The sequence below is a fragment of the Eurosta solidaginis genome, chromosome 4, assembly GCF_040869045.1.
Source record: "Eurosta solidaginis isolate ZX-2024a chromosome 4, ASM4086904v1, whole genome shotgun sequence".
Taxonomy (NCBI): domain Eukaryota; kingdom Metazoa; phylum Arthropoda; class Insecta; order Diptera; family Tephritidae; genus Eurosta; species Eurosta solidaginis.
The window spans coordinates 143,046,002-143,065,089 of record NC_090322.1 but is presented as its reverse complement, the minus strand read 5'-3'; the positions used below and the strand labels follow the sequence as shown (position 1 = coordinate 143,065,089).

Below are 19,088 nucleotides of genomic sequence, written 5' to 3'. Positions count from 1 at the left end.
GACAATCGGAGGGAGGAGTTAACACATTCCTTTGCGCTGCACGCGCCTCCGCTAAATTCTTAGCTAATGTAACTAAATACCTTTAATGAGCGAAACACGCGCAGCAGTTAATTCGCTCACCTGACCAAATACTTCAACTGAGCGCCACTCGCGCAAACCCTTTTTAGCTGACCAAGCATCTTTGTTCACGTAGGCCGGCTGAAGCGTAGGTTAGCTTTAGTGTTAACAGAAGTCAGTCTTTTAGTTAGCTGCGATCAACAGGCACATAGTGCCGCCAAGAAAGTTATTTTAACTTAGTTTTAGTGAAACATAGGCACATAGTGCTGATTAAATAAATGAAATTAAACTAGAATAAAATTCGTTTTAATTAATTTATATATTTAGGGCTGTATAAATATTCAGAAATTCATGCAAATGAAATAAAAAAACAAGTTAGTGAAATGGAAGCTAATGGAATAATTAAAAAGAGTTTTTCACAGTACCTTTATGGAAATTTCCAATGAAAATGGACAATTCTGATGTTCAAAAGTGGAGAATTGTGATTGATTATAGAAAATTAAATAAAGTTAAAACTGAGTATAAATTTCATATTCCAAAGATAAACAGTATATTTAATAAATTAGAAAAGGCACAATATTTCTAGACTTCATATCTAAAGGTTTTCATAAAATATTAGTGGATCTAAAAGATAGACATAAAACACCCTTTTCAACAACGAGGCTCAGAAACGAGGAAAGAGAGCTCCGGCACACTCGAAAGCGATAGGACCCTTGCGACGTTGGACCCTGGGATGTCCGCTGCACCCACAACTGACCCTCACACCCACGATAGAAGCGCGCGTACCAAGCTTTTGCCCTCCCACGTACCCGCACAACAATGGGCTTCCGCTGGGCCTGCAGCAATTCCGGATCAATGGCCAGCAGCACCCTTTTCACCTCGTGCGCCAAGGGCTCATCCGGCACATGGCATTCGTATGAACCCTTCCGTCGCTCCATATAGCGGATATCCGCAATCAATTGAATGGGCTGCGCATCGCCACACTCCAAATTGATCATAATTTGTTGCATTATGAAACTGAAAAAGGAAAAGAGAAAAGTTATTCAATATCGAAACGGATACTAACAATGCTGAAACTGCGGAGTACTTAGAGACTGCGCAGGAACAAAATTTTTTATCCAACGGCCATCTAGCGTACCGTATAGTACGTAGAGTACGTTCCTCCCGACGGCCGCACATTAAACTTCCTTTTCGACACAGGAGCTAATAAAAATTTCATAAAACAAGCGGTCGTCAAACAAGGTAAGATCGAAAGATCCTTTACTGTACGATCGGCGGGCGGAAATATTCCAATAAAGGAGAAAGTTAATTTAAATTTATTTAAAGACAGCGATGTCGGCTCCCAAATTACGTTTTTTGTTCTGCCAGGGTTACGCTCTTTTGATGGAATCATAGGTGACGATACCTTGAAGGATATCGGAGCCATAGTTGATAGGAAATCTAATGTTTTGATGGTGGGAAAATTTAAGATATCCCTTAAAGCGCGAATATCCAGTGAAGTAAATTATACAATGTCTAAGGACCTTCCCTTAGAAGCGGAAAGAAAGGTAGGCGAAATAATTGAAAAATATGGCGAATTATTTCAACCGATTAGTGGAAACGAATTGGTAGACACTAGTGTGCGTGCGGAGATACTGACATTGACATCCGAACCAATTTACACCAAAAGATATCCTTATCCCGCATGCATGAGAGAAGAGGTCGATAGACAGATGAACGAATTACTTGAGGAAGGTGTTATCCGGCCATCAAAAAGTCCCTACATTGATTGAAATATACCGATGCATCCCTGCCGAATTTAATAGATTTTCTCCTAAGGAAAGCGTCTCGATAGCAGTAGACCGGTACAACAATACCGTTCACTCCGTTATTAAACGAAAACCAGCAGACGTATTCCTTAACAGGATATCAGGAGTTAGTAGATTTCAGGGAGAAAACACACGCGGATTTCAAAGCCGTATTGGAAAACGAGCAGGAGGTCAGAAATGCAAAGTTGAACAGTAAGTGTTCATCTCCGCGCGTTTTTAATGCGGAAGATAAACTGTATATCGCCAACAAACAAATAAAGGCAAAACAAAAGCCTCTATACAAAGAGGAAATAGAAATGTAACTATTGTTACTGAAAGTGGTAAAAAATTCCACAAAACAGACGTATAAAACTTCTAAGATAACATTGGTCAGAAGGCAAATCTTATGCTTAGATCCTTGGGACCCACGGCTTTGGGTACAAATCATTTGCAGCCGATCAGAGTCAGATGTTGGTTCAACTCCATCACAAGGTCTCTGCTTTAAGTGAAATGTGAAGTCACTCGTGCCACGAGTATGTCATTTGCAATTATCAACGCTTATGATTAAAAGGGATCATAACGAACCTTCCTTCAGCTGGAAAATCGCCTATATCGATGCAAAAGATACGATTTTTTTAATAACAGTGCATAAAAGCGTTCAACAAAAAACAAAAAAAGAGGAAATGGCATCCTCAAGAAAAATGAAAACAGAAACTACTAACCTAGCATTTATCAACTAACATATGTTACGACATAACAACTTCAGCAATTTTGAAAGATAATGAAATATTAAGTAGGCGGTTGGAATTGAAAAATAATTGGTTGATATTGAAAATATAATTTTGTTAATATTCATTACTTTTAATTCTGAATTAATTTTATATAATGAAATGGATTGCAAATAAATATTTATATTAAACATACTAATTAAAACTAGTATCACCCGTGGTCGAAATTCGACCAACTTGTATTTTTTTCAACTCACTCTATGCATCCAGTGTTGGGGTAGTGCAATAATGCGTTAATAGTTGAGCAGTGAGTGGAAATATAGCAAACTGATCTATCTTACTTAAATTTCTCATTAAAATTTTGAATTTGACCTAAGACGTTATAATCTTTGATTGTATTTTCTTAAATTTTCTACAAACTTTTCAAATGTAATTATAAGTTTTGGTATGGAGCTCCTTAAAAAAAATATAACAAATATGTAAAATCAAATGAAATTTACATAGAATTGTGGTGAAATTACTTGAAATTGAATTGAAAATTTGCTTTTTCCACACCACCGGGAGATACGCCGTTGGCGCGCTACCGAAGTTAGGTTTTGGTGCTCGGTTCCCCAGTAGGCCTATATCACCAATATAAACTACATATACATATATCGCCCATTTACTTCAATAGCGTCATAATTCAAAAAACACGAATTTTTAGTTAAGAACTAAAGGAATTTAACCTATTTCACACCAGCGGTTAGGTATGCAATTGGCGCTTTACTATTACATATGTATTTATAATTAATTAAATTAATAGAATAGAGGATACCTTCATAAAAAATAAAATAAAAATATAAAAATAAATTAGCATAAAAGACAATATACAAATTTTAATATAATATCTTTGTAGCAAATTTATTTATTTTTTGTTCCCTATAAGACGTGCTATATCTAAAATGAGCACAAAATCTGGAAATGCAAAAAACATTTGGGTCAAATTTGCAATTAATTGTTATAAATAAATAAATTTAGTGAGTTTGATTTCATTTTTTTTAAAGCACCTAAAATGAAAAACAAAGAATCTGTTAAATAAAAACCTATGCTTTTACGTGTAAGTAAAATTTGTCCAAAAAAATAGACCGGTTAAGTTATTACTTCTCTTTAAAGTTTTTTTGTGCGCTAACAATTATTTTAGAACAATTTTGTAAGGATTTTGGTAGAGACCAATATAGGTAATTGGCAACAATGGGAAACAATATTTTATTTCAACAGAAAATGAGCGAAGCAGTAGTTCTCTCACCGTTTGGCGTGTACAAATATATACATACGTAGAGATGAAACATTTGAGCAACGCGACAATTGAGAATTTGGAGCTATGTACTCAGGGGGGTTTGTGAATATAATGCGTCCAACAGATGGCAATTTCGATAGTTGCACAGATTTTCGAATTTACAAAAAACTTTTTCTATTAATTATAAACAAATAGAGTAATATTTGTTAACAAAAATAGGCCTATGCACTGCGGCTGATCAATACGAATCGATTCATATAACTTTTATATGATTTTACGTATGCTAAATAAGCGAAACAGCCTGTCAATTGATTGTATGGAAATTTTGTTAGCGTATTAATATATGGATAGTAGAGTAATATACGGCCTATGCAATATTTCGACCTAAAATCGAAAACGTTTTTGGGTCGTTTTTTTTCGTTTAATATACAACGTGAAATTTTCCGATTCAATCAAGTTGCATTTAAATAATATTAAACTAAGTTGAAATAAAAGATAATATAATAAAATAAAATAAGAAATATCAAAATAAATTAGCATAAAAGACAATATACAAATTTTAATGTAATAACTTTGTAGCAAATTTAATATACAACGTGATAAAAGATAATATAATAAAATAAAATAAAAATATAAAAAAAATTAGCATAAACGACAATATACAAATTTTAATGTAATATCTTTATAGCCAATTTATTTATTTTTTGTTCACTATAAGACGTGCTATATCTAAAATGAGCACAAAATCTGGAAATGCAAAAAACATTTGGGTCAAATTTGCAATTAATTGTTATAAATAAATAAATTTAGTGAGTTCGAACAAAAGTTGACTCATTATTTCTGATTTCATTTTTTTTAAGGCACCTAAAATGAAAAACAAAGAATCTGTTAAATAAAGACCTATGCTTTTACGTGTAAGTAAAATTTGTCCAAAACAATAGGCCGGTTAAGTTATTACTTCTCTTTAAAGTTTTTTTGTGCGCTAACAATTATTTTAGAACAATTTTTTAAGGATTTTGGTACAGACCAATATAGATAATTGGCAACAATGGGAAACAATATTTTATTTCAACAGAAAATAAGCGAAGCAGTAGTTCTCTCACCGTTTGGCGTGTACAAATATATACATATGTAGAGATTAAACATTTGAGCAACGCGACAATTGAGAATTTGGAGCTATGTACTCAGGGGGGTTTGTGAACGTAATGCGTCCTACAGATGGCAATTTCGATAGTTGCACAGATTTTCGAATTTACAAAAAACTTTTTCTATTACTTATAAACAAATAGAGTAATATTTGTTAACAAAAATAGGCCTATGCACTGCGGCTGATCAATACGAATCGATTCATATAACTTTTATATGATTTTACGTATGCTAAGTATGCGAAACAGCCTGTCAATTGATTGTATGGAAATTTTGTTAGCGTATTAATATATAGATAATTAACAAGCTCCTTTTAAAAAAAATACTCGTTTCTTTAACACATATTAACTCTAAAAGAAAGGACTCGAAAAAATTTCGTTGATCCTACTTCACTACTTTAAAAAAATAAAATCAATAACATCTCTCAAACACTAACTTCCTTTCCAACTCTTCCATAAAGCACAAGGTCAAAGCCCCAGCGGGTTATGGGGCAGAATATACCCGCGGTAGGTATGCCTGTCGCAAGAGGCGACTAATATACCAGATTCAAGGGGTTGTGTAGCGCAACCCTTTTAGATTGCCAGCGCAATATATAGCTTCTCCAAACCCAATTATCAACCTCGCCTATCCGCGGCGAATCCTGTTTCACTAACAGACGAGGCTCATGGAACTCATGAGGAGGGAGGGATGGCCTGAAGTTTTAATATGGCCATATAAATCGTTCCCGAGATGGTCGGCCTAGCACCTTAATGGTGCTGTGTTACCGGAGCGTACCGGATCTGTATCCGGAAAAGGACCATCACGTCGATAACACTCCCCAAAGCCTGCGGGGAGTAACCTTATCGCTACAACAACAACAACCTTTGACAAAGCTGGCTGACATTTTCCTAGCCCTGTATTTTCACACGGGCAATTATATGTAGATTTTTCTAGAGTGAGGCGATTTGAGGATATTACCCTTTCAGTGCAAGAAATATTCAAGCAAAAAATAAGAAATGATTTTATTTTCACGTCTAATATTGAATTCAAAGAAGTATTGTAAAAATATTTAACGCCGCTTCAGCGAGATAATCAGCTGTTCTCTTGCTCTAAATATTGCTTGCAAAAATAAATATTGAACGTGTAGCATGTGTCATTTTTCATGGCTTCGGTTTGAATTCAGTGGAATCGTTCGTGAAAATAAGTTCTCGAATTACTTTCTATTATTTAAATAATAATTTCGCTAAAAGTTTTATAATAAAAGAACAAATGCTTGTCAAAGTAAAACGGGCAGTGAAACTAAATATATTAATGTAAGCACCGCAGCCGATGCAAAAGATGTGCTTCATTTTAGTAAGTTTCTTGCTCGTGTGTTTATACCACATATTTTGGTTAACCCTAGGACTTATACCCAACTTTTACTACGACTCTTTATACCCGGGTACAGGTGTGGCCAGTAGCCTGTTTTACCTGTTTTTTCTCATTTTTTCTGAGCAACAAGTTATTTTTTTTTAATGCAATGTTGTAGCTGACTGTCTTACGAACATTTTAAGTAGTTATAAAAGAATACAACCTTTTTCGCGCACTCTTAGTTATTTAGAAGAAGACATTATATTGTACCCTTGCTAGAATTTGCTGACAAACAACATTTGATATAATCCAACTACCTGGCAGGTAAGAAATGCATCCAGAAACTTAAGGGTTGCAGCTATATAAACGGCAGTTTTGCGAGTTTATATTCATTGTAAAGCGTTCTTTTGAAGTGTGAAGTTGATTTATATTTGTGAAAATAACAAGTCAGAAAAAATTTAAAATATTACAACATGGATAGCAGAAGGACCATGGAATATTTGTCTTCGAATCAATATATGAGGTAAATACAAATAACTCAAATATAATTTCATAAATGGAATAAAAATTAATTATTTTTATATAGATTATCTGACGCTGAAAAAGAGCAGTACATACAAAACCTGTTTGACGAAATCTCAGATGATGAATTATTTTCCGACCCTGAAGGGGATGAAAGCGAACAAGTAGCAGTAGCGAATGGCGTGGTTGAATCGGATGTAGAAGACCCTGATTACACAATTGACAATGCCCAGGTAGATGAGGCTCATTACGAAGAATCTGACAATGAATCCGATGCTGCAGATGATTCTGAGGAGATTAATTTGCGTGCAGCTGAATTCGTAGCACGTGATAGTGTGAGGATAAAATCCCCCAAATTAACTTTTTAATAATCATCTGGCAACATCTCAACATTGTTGCTCACAATAATATTTAATTGTGAATGTTACACATAAAATGAATATAACATAACACATTATGGCATGACCCATTGTAATATAGTATGTAAGAAAGAATAAGATATATGTGGGGTGAAACATGAAAAACGACATGCAAGAGTGACATCGGCATTTTTCATGTTTCACCGCCATCACATTACAATTTTGGACACGCAGTTTTAAACAGTCGGAAAAATATTTAAAAAACAAATATTGTAATTTACAAAAAAGTAAAGTGTTGAGTTTTAATGTACTGGAAAGTTTACCGCAGGCATCCGCCAAGATAAGGCAAATTTAATCAGCGTATACACAATGGCAACGATATGGAGGCGGCGCCCTCCACGGGTAGAATTCCTCCCAGAGCAATGGGCATACGATCGAGGGTGAGTTTGATAGTGCGGCTAGCGAAGCCGTACACAATATGGCGACCGTGAGGCTGGAGCCCGGTCTTGGCTTGCTTTTTATTTTGGCATCGGAACGAACCGGACGTCTAGTAAGTGGGGAGTGAGAAATTTTTTTTCAAGTGGACAGAAGGCAAAAGTGTGTGTGTGGTGCGATAAACGTGCAAAATTAAAAATTCAATTTTCTAATAAATTTCAATACTTAAATTGCTAATTAAAATTCTAACCTACGGAGTAATTTTCTAAATAAATTCAACTAAATTCCTTCTAAATAAATTTCCAATAAATTACAACACAATTTTCTAATTAAAATTCAACAAAAAATCAACATACAATTTTCTAAAATAAAATTTCACTAATCTACGATATATTTTTCTAAATGAAATTCAACTAATTTTTAACACATAATTTTCCAAATACATTTTTAATAAACTACCGTGCAATTTCCTAACTAAAGCTCAATAAAACCTCAATATACAATTTTCTAAAATAAAATTCTACTAAAGTACGATATAATTTCCTACATTACAATTCAACAATAAAAGTACAATACATAATTTTCTATCTAAAATCTACAAAACTACGATATAATTTCTTAAAATAAAATTTAACAAACCTAAAATATACTCTTCTAATACAAATTCAACCAATTCTACGATTCAATTTTACATATTAAATTTACAAACGACAATACAAATTCCCTACATTGAGTCCAATAAACCACAAGGACAATTCTAATAATCAAATTCAACAAAACTAAAATACAATTTAATAAATAAAATCTAACGAAAATTTTATAAAATTCCATAAATTCTCATAACGGCACTCGCACCACGCCACGCATAACGGCGAAATTAACGGCACTCAAAATTCTCCACCACCAACTTTAAGCATAAAACAACAACATCGAAGACACATACATCGAAGACAACACCAGCAGCAACACCAGCAGCGATTCAGGTCTGCCAGCGCAGCAGCAGCAGTAACAAAAATAAGTATACATATATGTATTAAACATTCTTTTGCCTACGGGTACTTTTCTTTAAAATTATATATGTATGTATATTAAAAATTAAAATTTCATATTAAATATCTCCGTATTCCAACTAAATTAGCTTCTCATTCAATATAAATTTTGGATTTTTTTTGACAATACATAAGTGGTTTTCGGAAAAACCAATCAATTTTTCGGTGCATGCGGTGGTTCCGTTAAAAACCAAATTTTTTTTTATTACATGCGGTGGTTCCGAGAAAAACCAAATTGAGATTTTTCTGAATAAAGCGGTGCGTCCGTGAGTACATTTTAAGATTTTTACCTATTCATATACATAATTTTGAGCCATTTTAAAATCAATTACTTTCATAGATCTTTCATAAAAATTCACTGCAGTTTCAATTAATTCCTCTACTAAATTGTTAAATACTTCCTTAATTTTTTTTCTCTTCGCTCTTTTTCCTCAACAATTTAACTTCGAATATAAATTCAACATTCAAGCAAGTGCTTTAGTAATTTCATATGTACAACCTTAGAAGTGGTAGACAAGTGAAAAAAACTTCAGATTCAGAATCCGATTCAGATAAATCAGGCTCAAGCTACGAAAGTTTAGCTTCATCTTCGACCGAAAAAGTCACAAACCAGGAAAATAGATTTTCTTTATCAACAGATTTTCCAGGCTTCGAAAATTCTTCCATTAAAAATTCAACTTCTAATTTAGCTCCAAATCTTAACGATTCAAATAGTGAAATTTTAACTTCTTCTACTTTAAAACAAAATCCTAACGACCCAAATAGTGCAAACTTAGTTAATCCTTCTTCCAACGAAAACCCAGATCTTAACGATCCAATTAGTACAAACGTGGCCTCATCTTCTGCTAATTCAGCTCCAGATCTTAACGATCAAATCATGGCAACTCCAGAGGAAAAGAGAATTTTTATTAACACATGTGCTAATTCTATTAGAGAAAACTACAGTGGTGATCCACTAGCACTTGATTCTTTTATAGACAAAATTGAATTACTCGAACAATTCGCTACTGCAGATTTAACCAATACTTTTATAGCGTTCTTGAAATCAAAATTAGAGGGTAAAGCTCGTGAAGCAATACCAACACAAGTAGCTTCAGTCAACGAAATTAAAACAGCTCTACGTAATAGGATCAAACCAGACAACTCGAAAGTTGTAGCAGGGAGAATTGCAGCGTTGCACGTTAGCGGTAACAATTATACAGATTTTGCCAAAAAAGTTGAAGATTTAGCTGACTCACTTGAGCGGTCTCTTATTATTGAAGGGATCACTCAAATGAAAGCTCATGAAATGGCAGTCGAACAAACTGTTAACGTGTGTCGTCTAAATGCAAAATCCAATTTAGTAAAAACCATTTTAGCCTCAACGGCATTTACTGATCCGAAAGACGTAGTAGCAAAATTAATTGTAGAATAAAACAACGAAGTAACTGAGCGTCAGGTTTTAGCTTTTCGATCACGTGGTAACAGTACATTTAGAAATTCACGTGGTAGTTATCGAGGTTTTTACCCAAACCGCGGCTATACTGGTTATAGAAATAATAACAGTTCATTTTCACACAACAGTAATTATAACGGTAATAATAATCAAAGATACAGGAATTATCACGGAAATAGATATCAAAATAATCACAATAATAATGCGCGTCCAAATACCAACTCTAATCCAAACAATAGTAACAATAGAAACAACAATTCGAGATCAGCCAATGGTAGATGTCGAAACGCAAACGTTCGCGCTTTAAACGCCAGTGCCCCTCAGGAGCGAACACTGAGGGAGGACGAATTAAGCGAGTAAGCGAACTTCCCTCACCAATAGCCATCTATTGTTTAAATTTAAATTACTCTGATTTTATAGAATTACAACTAAACGAGTCACAAAAATTTTGTTCTTTCCTAGTAGACACTCAAGCCGACATTTCCTTAATAAAAATATTATGTCTAGACAGAAATATTCCCTTAAATACGAACGACATTATTAACATTACCGGAGTCACTTCTAATTCAGTTTCTACTTTAGGTAAATTACCGCAAATTTAAATTTTTCAAACTTTTCTATTAAACATACTTTACACGTAGTAAATGAAGACTTTAATATTCCATCCGACGGCATACTGGGTAAAGATTTTCTGAAAATTAACAAATGCATTATTAATTATGAAAGAAATAGTATTTCCTTTTGGGTAGGTAATGAAAAAGTCGCGATACCAATCCTACACGGAACAGAAAGCGACAGTTGTATCATTCCACCAAGATGCGAAATATTCAGACTTTTTGATTTAGGAAATTCACCCGAGCCACTTTTCGTGGACTCGCAGGAAATCGAAAAAGGTGTTTTCACAGCTAGGTGCATTGTTAATTCCAGTAACCCAATTATTAAAGTTATAAATACCACGGATGATATAAAGTGTGTCAAAAGAAAAAGTATTCGGACAGAAAAACTTTCAAACTACAATGTTTATACAATTAACAAGACAGAAACAGAAGACAAACGTACGAAAAAACTAACTTCGATTTTAAAAAATCAAATACCTCAACATGCTCATAGTAAATTAATTGACCTTTGCATAGATTATGCCGACATTTTCGCTCTTGACACGGACAAAATGACTTTAAATAACTTTTACGAGCAAAAACTAAGATTGACAGACAACGATCCGGTATATGTTAAAAACTATAGATTGCCATACTCTCAACGCAAAGAAATAAATCGCCAAGTAAATAAATTATTAGACAACGATTTGATTGAACCTAGTTATTCGAATTACAATAGTCCTTTGATTGTAGTCCCAAAGAAAGATACAAATGGTCAAAAAGCATATCGTATGTGCGTAGATTTTCGCGCAGTAAACAAAAAACTCATTGCTGATAAATTTCCACTAGCTAGAGTTGACGATATTTTAGACAATCTCGGTAGAGCAAAATATTTTTCCACATTAGATCTTTTTTCAGGATTTCATCAAATCCCCTTGCATCCTGACTCTCGTGACATTACGTCATTCAGCACTGATCGTGGCGCATTTAGATGGAAAGTGCTTCCATTCGGCTTAAATATAGCACCTAACTCATTCTCACGAATGATGACCATAGCTTTTTCGGGTATACCACCCAATGTCGCATTTTTGTACGTCGACGATATTATCGTCATAGGGTGTAGCGAAGCACACCACATTAAAAATATTTCAAAAGTCTTCGATACTTGTAGATCTTTTAACCTCAAACTTAACCCAAATAAATGCAACTTTTTACGACCAGAAGTTACATTTTTAGGTCATAAATGTTCAGCCAAAGGTTTGTTGCCAGACGACTCTAAGATAAACGCAATTAAAAAATATACAAAACCGACTGACAAAGACGCGGTACGACGATTCGTCGCGTTTGCAAACTATTACAGACGGTTTATACCTAATTTTGCGTCTCTGGCAGCGCCTTTAAATCGATTAAGCAGAAAAAGAGTTGAATTTGTATGGGATGTTGAGTGCGAAAGAGCATTTTTATCTTTGAAAGCAGCGTTACTTTCACCAAAATTACTTCAATATCCAGATTTTACTAAACAATTCATTATTACAGTTGATGCTTCCACAACTGGATGTGGCGCTATTTTGAGTCAAGAACAGCAAGGTAGTGATTTACCAATTTGTTTCGCTTCTAAAGCATTTAATAAAGCAGAACAGAAAAAACCTATTATAGAATTAGAGCTTTTAGCTATTTACTTTGCAATCAAGCAATTTCGACCATATGTGTATGGTACCCATTTCATTGTAAAATCAGACCATAGACCTCTAGTATACTTATTCAAAATGAAAGACCCATCTTCAAAACTTTCAAGAATAAGACTGGAACTATCTGAATATAACTTTACTATTGTATATATAAAAGGTAAATCAAACGTTTGTGCTGATGCACTATCGCGTATAACAATCGATGAGATTAAAGAAGCTAATAAACAAATTTTGGCAGTACAGACAAGAGCCATGACGAAAAAGGCAATCGACAAAAATCTACATAGGAAAACAGACAAAAACGACGAAAAACAACTTACTTTACATGTCTACGACAAATTTTCATTCAATTTTTCGAAAAAAGTCCCACGAATAAGATCGGCAATTACGTACGATAAAAATAATAAAACAACAAATTTAAGAATTTTTGCGCATATTAAACATAAGAAACTCGAGTTACTTAGTTTTGAGCTTGTTAACGAAATAATGACTTTAGAGAAATTATTTTCGAGGCTTGAATCAGAAGCCGGCAAACGCAAAATTAAGCAGATTGAATGGCCTAAAAACGATATTATGTTCGAACATTATACTATTACGAATTTCAAAAATATTGGAAATAAAATTTTAAAATCATTAGAAATTATACTAACAGATCCAGTGGAGACAGTAACAGATGAAGATACAAAATTAAAACTTATGAAAATTTACCATAATGATCCCATTTCCGGTGGACATTGCGGAATGAAAAGACTTTACGCAAAATTGCGAACAAAATTTTATTGGAAGAACATGACTCGCGATATATCGAAATATATCAAAAATTGTAAGGATTGTCTCTTAAACAAGGTTAAACCTAAAACAAAAGAAAAACTTGTTTTAACACCAACTCCTTGTAAACCATTTGATATACTAGTAATTGACACAATAGGACCCCTACCTGAGTCCAAATATGGTAACAAGTTCGCACTTACCATGATTTGCGACATGACTAAATATCTGGTAACAGTCGCTGTACCGGACAAATCGGCAAAAACAATCGCTTCAGCTATTTTTGAAGGATTCATTTTAACTTACGGCACAATGATTGCCATAAAATCAGATTTAGGTACTGAATTTAAAAACGAATTATTTGAAGAATTAACTAAACTTTTAAATATCCAACATAATTTTTCAACTGCATACCATCATGAAACTGTTGGCACGATTGAACGTAATCATAGAGTGTTTAATGAATACTTACGTGCATATCTAAAAGACAATTTTTCTGATTGGGATGTTTATTTAAAATATTTTACCTTCCTACACAACACTACCAGTAGCACAGTTTTCGACAATCAATTTTCGCCTTACGAGTTAGTTTTTGGAAAAAAGGCAACTTTGCCTAATGAATTAACAAAAGAAAAAATTGACCCGATCTATAACGTCGAAAACTATGCCAAAGAAGTTAAGTTTAGGATGCAGAAAACGTACAAAATGGCACAAAACCTAATTAACAAAAATAAATTACAAAGTAAAAATTTGTACGATAAAACGGCACGACCTTTAATTGTAAAAATCGGAGATAGAGTGCTTTTACAAAAAGAACCACATCATAAACACGAAAATATTTATCAAGGTCCGTTCATCATAACCAAAATTAACGAACCCAACGTAACTATTTTCGATGAAGTCAAAAACAAAGAAAAAGTGGTACATAAAAATCGCCTAAGTAAAGTAAACTAACATTACTTCAATATTTTTACTTTAAATTTGAAAAAAAAAACAAATCCAAAATTTTCTTACTAGAATTTAAGCAGCCACGAAGGCTTAAAAATTGTTAATAAAAAAAAAAAAAACAAGTAAAATAACACACATTTTGTATATTCAAAAAAAACCTATTTCATGAAAATTGTTCGTATTTCTTAAGTTCAAACAAAAAAAAAAAACAGAAAAAAAAGACATATTTCAAAAGCAGCAAAGATTAAAAACGTAAAACTTTAACAAATTTAAAATATATTAAAATGTAAATATCCACAACAAAAAGAAGAACAAACAACATAATTTAATAAATTAAAATCAAATTCATTCATTTGTAATAATCAGTAATAAAAATGGTTCCGAACCAACGAATTAAAAAGGGGAGGTACACCCTAATATAAATATATTCGTTTGTTCGCAACAATTTTTATAAGTTATGGCCAAAGAAGAATGTGACAAAATTGATCACTTTGTCAATTCTTCTTTTCCCCAAAAAGGGTGATGTGAGGATAAAATCCCCCAAATTAACTTTTTAATAATCATCTGGCAACATCTCAACATTGTTGCTCACAATAATATTTAATTGTGAATGTTACACATAAAATGAATATAACATAACACATTATGGCATGACCCATTGTAATATAGTATGTAAGAAAGAATAAGATATATGTGGGGTGAAACATGAAAAACGACATGCAAGAGTGACATCGGCATTTTTCATGTTTCACCGCCATCACATTACAATTTTGGACACGCATAAAGACACGCAGTTTTAAACAGTCGGAAAAATATTTAATAAAACAAATATTGTAATTTACAAAAAAGTAAAGTGTTGAGTTTTAATGTACTGGAAAGTTTACCGCAGGCGTCCGCCAAGATAAGGCAAATTTAATCAGCGTATACACAATGGCAACGATATGGAGACGGCGCCCTCCACGGGTAGAATTCCTCCCAGAGCAATGGGCATACGATCGAGGGTGAGTTTGATAGTGCGGCTAGCGAAGCCGTACAACACACCATATGGAGCTCACAGCCACGACTTGCACGCCAAACTAGGCAACAAAATATTTTGCGACAGCGAAGTGGGCCCGCAAGATCAACTACTATGCTGTCAATAGTCAATACATATAAATGTTTTATGACTCCGGAAATGGTGGATATTATAGTACGCTACACCAACAAAAAAGCAGAAGCTACATATGCGGAATTAAACGCAAAACATCCAGAGGCGGAATCAAAAACATGGAAGAAGGTTACTTTGAGCGAAATGCATGCGTTCATTGGGCTGCTTATTATGACTGGCGCTAACCGCAGCAATGCCGAATGTGCGCCGGACTTGTGGTCGGTGGAAAATTGTCCATTATATCGTGCGTCAATGGGCATTAACCGCTTTCAGGCCATACTGCGGTTTATAAGGTTTGAAGATGGCAACACACGGGCACAACGTTTGGTAACTGACAAAGCTGCACCAATATCCGAGCTGTGAATCATGATGAACTACAACTTTGAGCAGTCATATAAGCCAAGTGAATATCTAACGGTAGACGAGCAGCTCTTTCCATATCGTGGCCGCACCCGTTTCACGCAATACATCCCATCGAAACCGGCAAAATATGGCATCAAAGAGTGGTGGGTATGTGATGCCAAAACGCATATTCACTGCATGGACAAATGTATACTGGCCAAGCACCTACGGGACGGGAAACTAACCAGGGTGAACGCGTGGTCAAGGATTTAGTAAGCCGCTTTCATGGAACCGGCCGAAATATAACGATGGACAATTTTTTTACATCCCTAAATCTACTGGAAAGCTTGTCATCCATGAATTTGACGGCAGTTGGCGGAAAAATAAGCCCTACATACCAAAGATGTTGGCACACAAAGATCGTGCAGAGAGGTCAAGTACATTCGGTTTTAGGCCCAACATATCCATTTGCTCCTATGTGCCGAAAAAAACAAGGCAGTTATATAACTATCATCAATTCATGACGATGATCACATTGGCGAAAGCCGCAAACCAGAAATGATCGAGTTTTATAACAATACAAAAGGAGGAGTGGACGTGATGGACCAATTGCTTGGAGATGACAAAGCGTTGGCGTTGTCCCTATTCTTCAATATGATTGATTTGACGGCATTGGCAGCGTACATCATATATTATGAGAATAATCCCAACATCAGATGCACCAATGCGAAGCGTAAGAGATTTCTTTGCCAGCTCGCCAAGGAACTGTCTATGCCCATAATTGAAGAGCGGTCGGTAAATCAGCAAGTGATGCGGAACTTCAACACAAAAATTGCAGTCGCGAGTTTCATAAATACGGCCTTGCAAGGAAGTGCTGACAATAGGCCATCAACGTCTGCAGCTGCTGGTGCAAAACCAAAGAAACAGCAGGTTGGAAGCTGTTTTCTCTGCTACATCCACGACCAACACAGAAGACGAACGCGTAACATGTGCAGAATATGTCAGCGCCCAATATGCACACAGCATTCTTCAAATACATTTACATGTAATATTTGTGAAAATAATGAAGACAATTGAATAATTTAAATTTGTTTGCATATTTAGTTATAATAAATAATCAATAAAATAATATTTTATAAAGAAAATAATAAATAAAAATTTTTTTCCTTCAAAAAATGAGAAAAAAACGAGAAAAAAGCTACTGGCCACACCTGTACCCGGGTATAAGAGTCGTAGATGTCAACTTTGAAAGCTTATATCTCATCAATGCATGGACCTAGCATGACAAATAAGACACCAATCGACGTAGATTTACTTCGTTTTCCTAGGAGCTACATCACTCCAAAGTAGCTACTGGCCACACCTGTACTTGGGTTTAAGTCCTAGGGTTAATTATATTAAATGTTTATTACAGCTTGCTCAAAATTTGATATCCCGTACAATAACACTATCAAATTGCTGGACCGTGATAAAGTTCCTGTAGATGAAACCCAATTAATGGACACAATTAATCAGTTTACAAGTTGTTTGTATTTTTTCCTGGAACTCTTTGACACAGGCGTAGTAGAAAAAAATGTGATTGCTGAGGTGCCAAGTTCAAATTTACAAACAATTGGGAAAGAGGTAAGTGCGGAAAATGATCCTGAGTGCAGAATATGCATTTTCATTGTCATTCTGCCCTTCGCATATAAAAATGGTACTACATATATGTACATGCACAGTGACAATAATGTATTATCTTCATAGGCATTATTAAACTTTATTAAGGAAGGTGATGATGGTTACGTTATTGAGGAATACAACCTAAGGAAAACATTAAATGATTCTTCACGGCGTATATTAGTACGTGAAGCCGTAAACTTTTTGCGCAAAAACTGTGAAATTATCCCACTCGAGAAGAAAAAATTGCTCTTGCCAAGGCAATTGTTGACAATATTCCGTTTTACAAATGCAGTACCAGCAAAATAGGAGGAATAGTAAGTGCGTCTTTTTTTTATTTTAACCGTACCACTATGAGTTTTCCCATAGGAACTATTTTACAATCCTGCGGACAATTCAGGATACCTGGTTTCAAAATTCAAACACATTAATAGAAAAAGACGCAGAAATCTTAATGAAAGTTTAAATGAATGGAACGCAGAGGGACCTAACAGCATATCTGAACAATTCGATATAAGTTACTTCCAAACATGTGTTGTTGATGGAAATTCGGAAGAAATTAAACAAAAACTAAAGTCAACATTGTCCGAGAGAGTGCAATATTGCACCAAACATCTTGATGTTTTGAAGGCGTTTCCTATTTTTCGTTTTGATCCCTCCCTAGTATGCAACAAAATATTTGAAAATGATTTTAATAACTAACTTATAATACTTTGCAGACTTCTTTTGATTTTGAACTGCGTTATAATCGTACAATAGCCAACAGCCTAATTACTTCCGGCGAAATTATATCAAATTCACAGAAGAGGTTTTGAAAGAGACGGTTGGAAGCGTTGTAATATCAGGTCCACATTTTCCTGTAAGAAGTGTATGCAAAAAACTATAATTCAAGTTTTATTTTCAGATTGGTTTATAGAAATTAAACAGTTTTTAAACCTGCTGAGGCTACTACCTTCATATACAGTTCGCTCGGTACAGAACAAGAAACAAAGATTCAACTTTGAGATAGCAGTGAACAAATTTATAACTTTCCATAATGTGAGTGCGATAGTAAAATTGTTGGGGGTTTGTTTGTTATTACCACGAGCAGGTTTAGGAAAAATAAAAAGACGATTTTTTTTCCGGGAAGTGGGCGAGGGAACGAAATATTCCAAACTTTTTTATTTATGGTGCGTTTTTCTTCAAATTTTTTTTCAGATAAATTCAACTATAGTGGCATCTGGAAAAACAAGAAAGAAATAGTTCAGTATTTTATTTTAATTGATGGTAAAGCTTTACATGAACCTATAGGATATACTTTTGTTGAAGTATTTGACTTATATTTTAAATCGTTTTATGTGTTCCACATTGAATTTGACCCTGCATTGTCAAACTTTTTGAAATTTTTTTCAAAAGTTCATTTACAAAGCTCAACCCAAAGCTAAGTGTTCTAATCGGGTACTTGAGAAACAAAATTTATTCGCAGCGATCAGTAATTTAAAAAAAATCATAACATAATTATTAAAACATTTAATTTGTTTTTTTTTGTTTTTTATGTAACAATATTGTCTCCCTGAAAGGCATGGTTTACAGCTGCAGTGTGTATCTTATGAACATTGTAAAAGTACTTTTTGTACATTTAACTCCCTATGCCGACATTCTCAACAATGTGGTGTTTTTAAAGGTACGGAAATTGTTTGCAGAGAAAACTGCATTGATTCAAACACAAAAATTGTTTGTGAGGAAAAGCAAGATTTAGAAATTCACATTGCTTCGAACGCTTTATCAAATTCGCATTGCTCAGATATAGAAATCCCGACCATATCAATAGAAAATCA

General features: G+C 34.2%; 2 protein-coding genes across 2 annotated transcripts in view; one reads left to right on the top strand and one right to left on the bottom strand.

Moving 5' to 3' along the window:
• Vav (Vav guanine nucleotide exchange factor) overlaps positions 1 to 19,088 on the bottom strand; it is a 257,307-nt gene that overhangs the window by 59,893 nt on the left and 178,326 nt on the right. The gene's annotated exons all lie outside the window — the stretch shown is intronic.
• LOC137248224 (uncharacterized) lies at positions 6,782 to 7,423 on the top strand. Its single transcript, XM_067779101.1, has 2 exons — positions 6,782 to 6,846; positions 6,910 to 7,423. Exons 1-2 carry the CDS (start codon positions 6,797 to 6,799, stop codon positions 7,211 to 7,213), a joined length of 354 nt encoding a protein of 117 aa, XP_067635202.1. The 5' UTR covers positions 6,782 to 6,796; the 3' UTR covers positions 7,214 to 7,423.

Bases quoted from the DNA above. Each gene is read 5' to 3' on its own strand.
- LOC137248224 (XM_067779101.1), top strand. From the start codon at position 6,797: ATGGATAGCAGAAGGACCATGGAATATTTGTCTTCGAATCAATATATG. The intron at 6,847-6,909 runs GTAAATACAAAT...ATTTTTATATAG, and splicing joins TCTTCGAATCAATATATGAG to ATTATCTGACGCTGAAAAAG.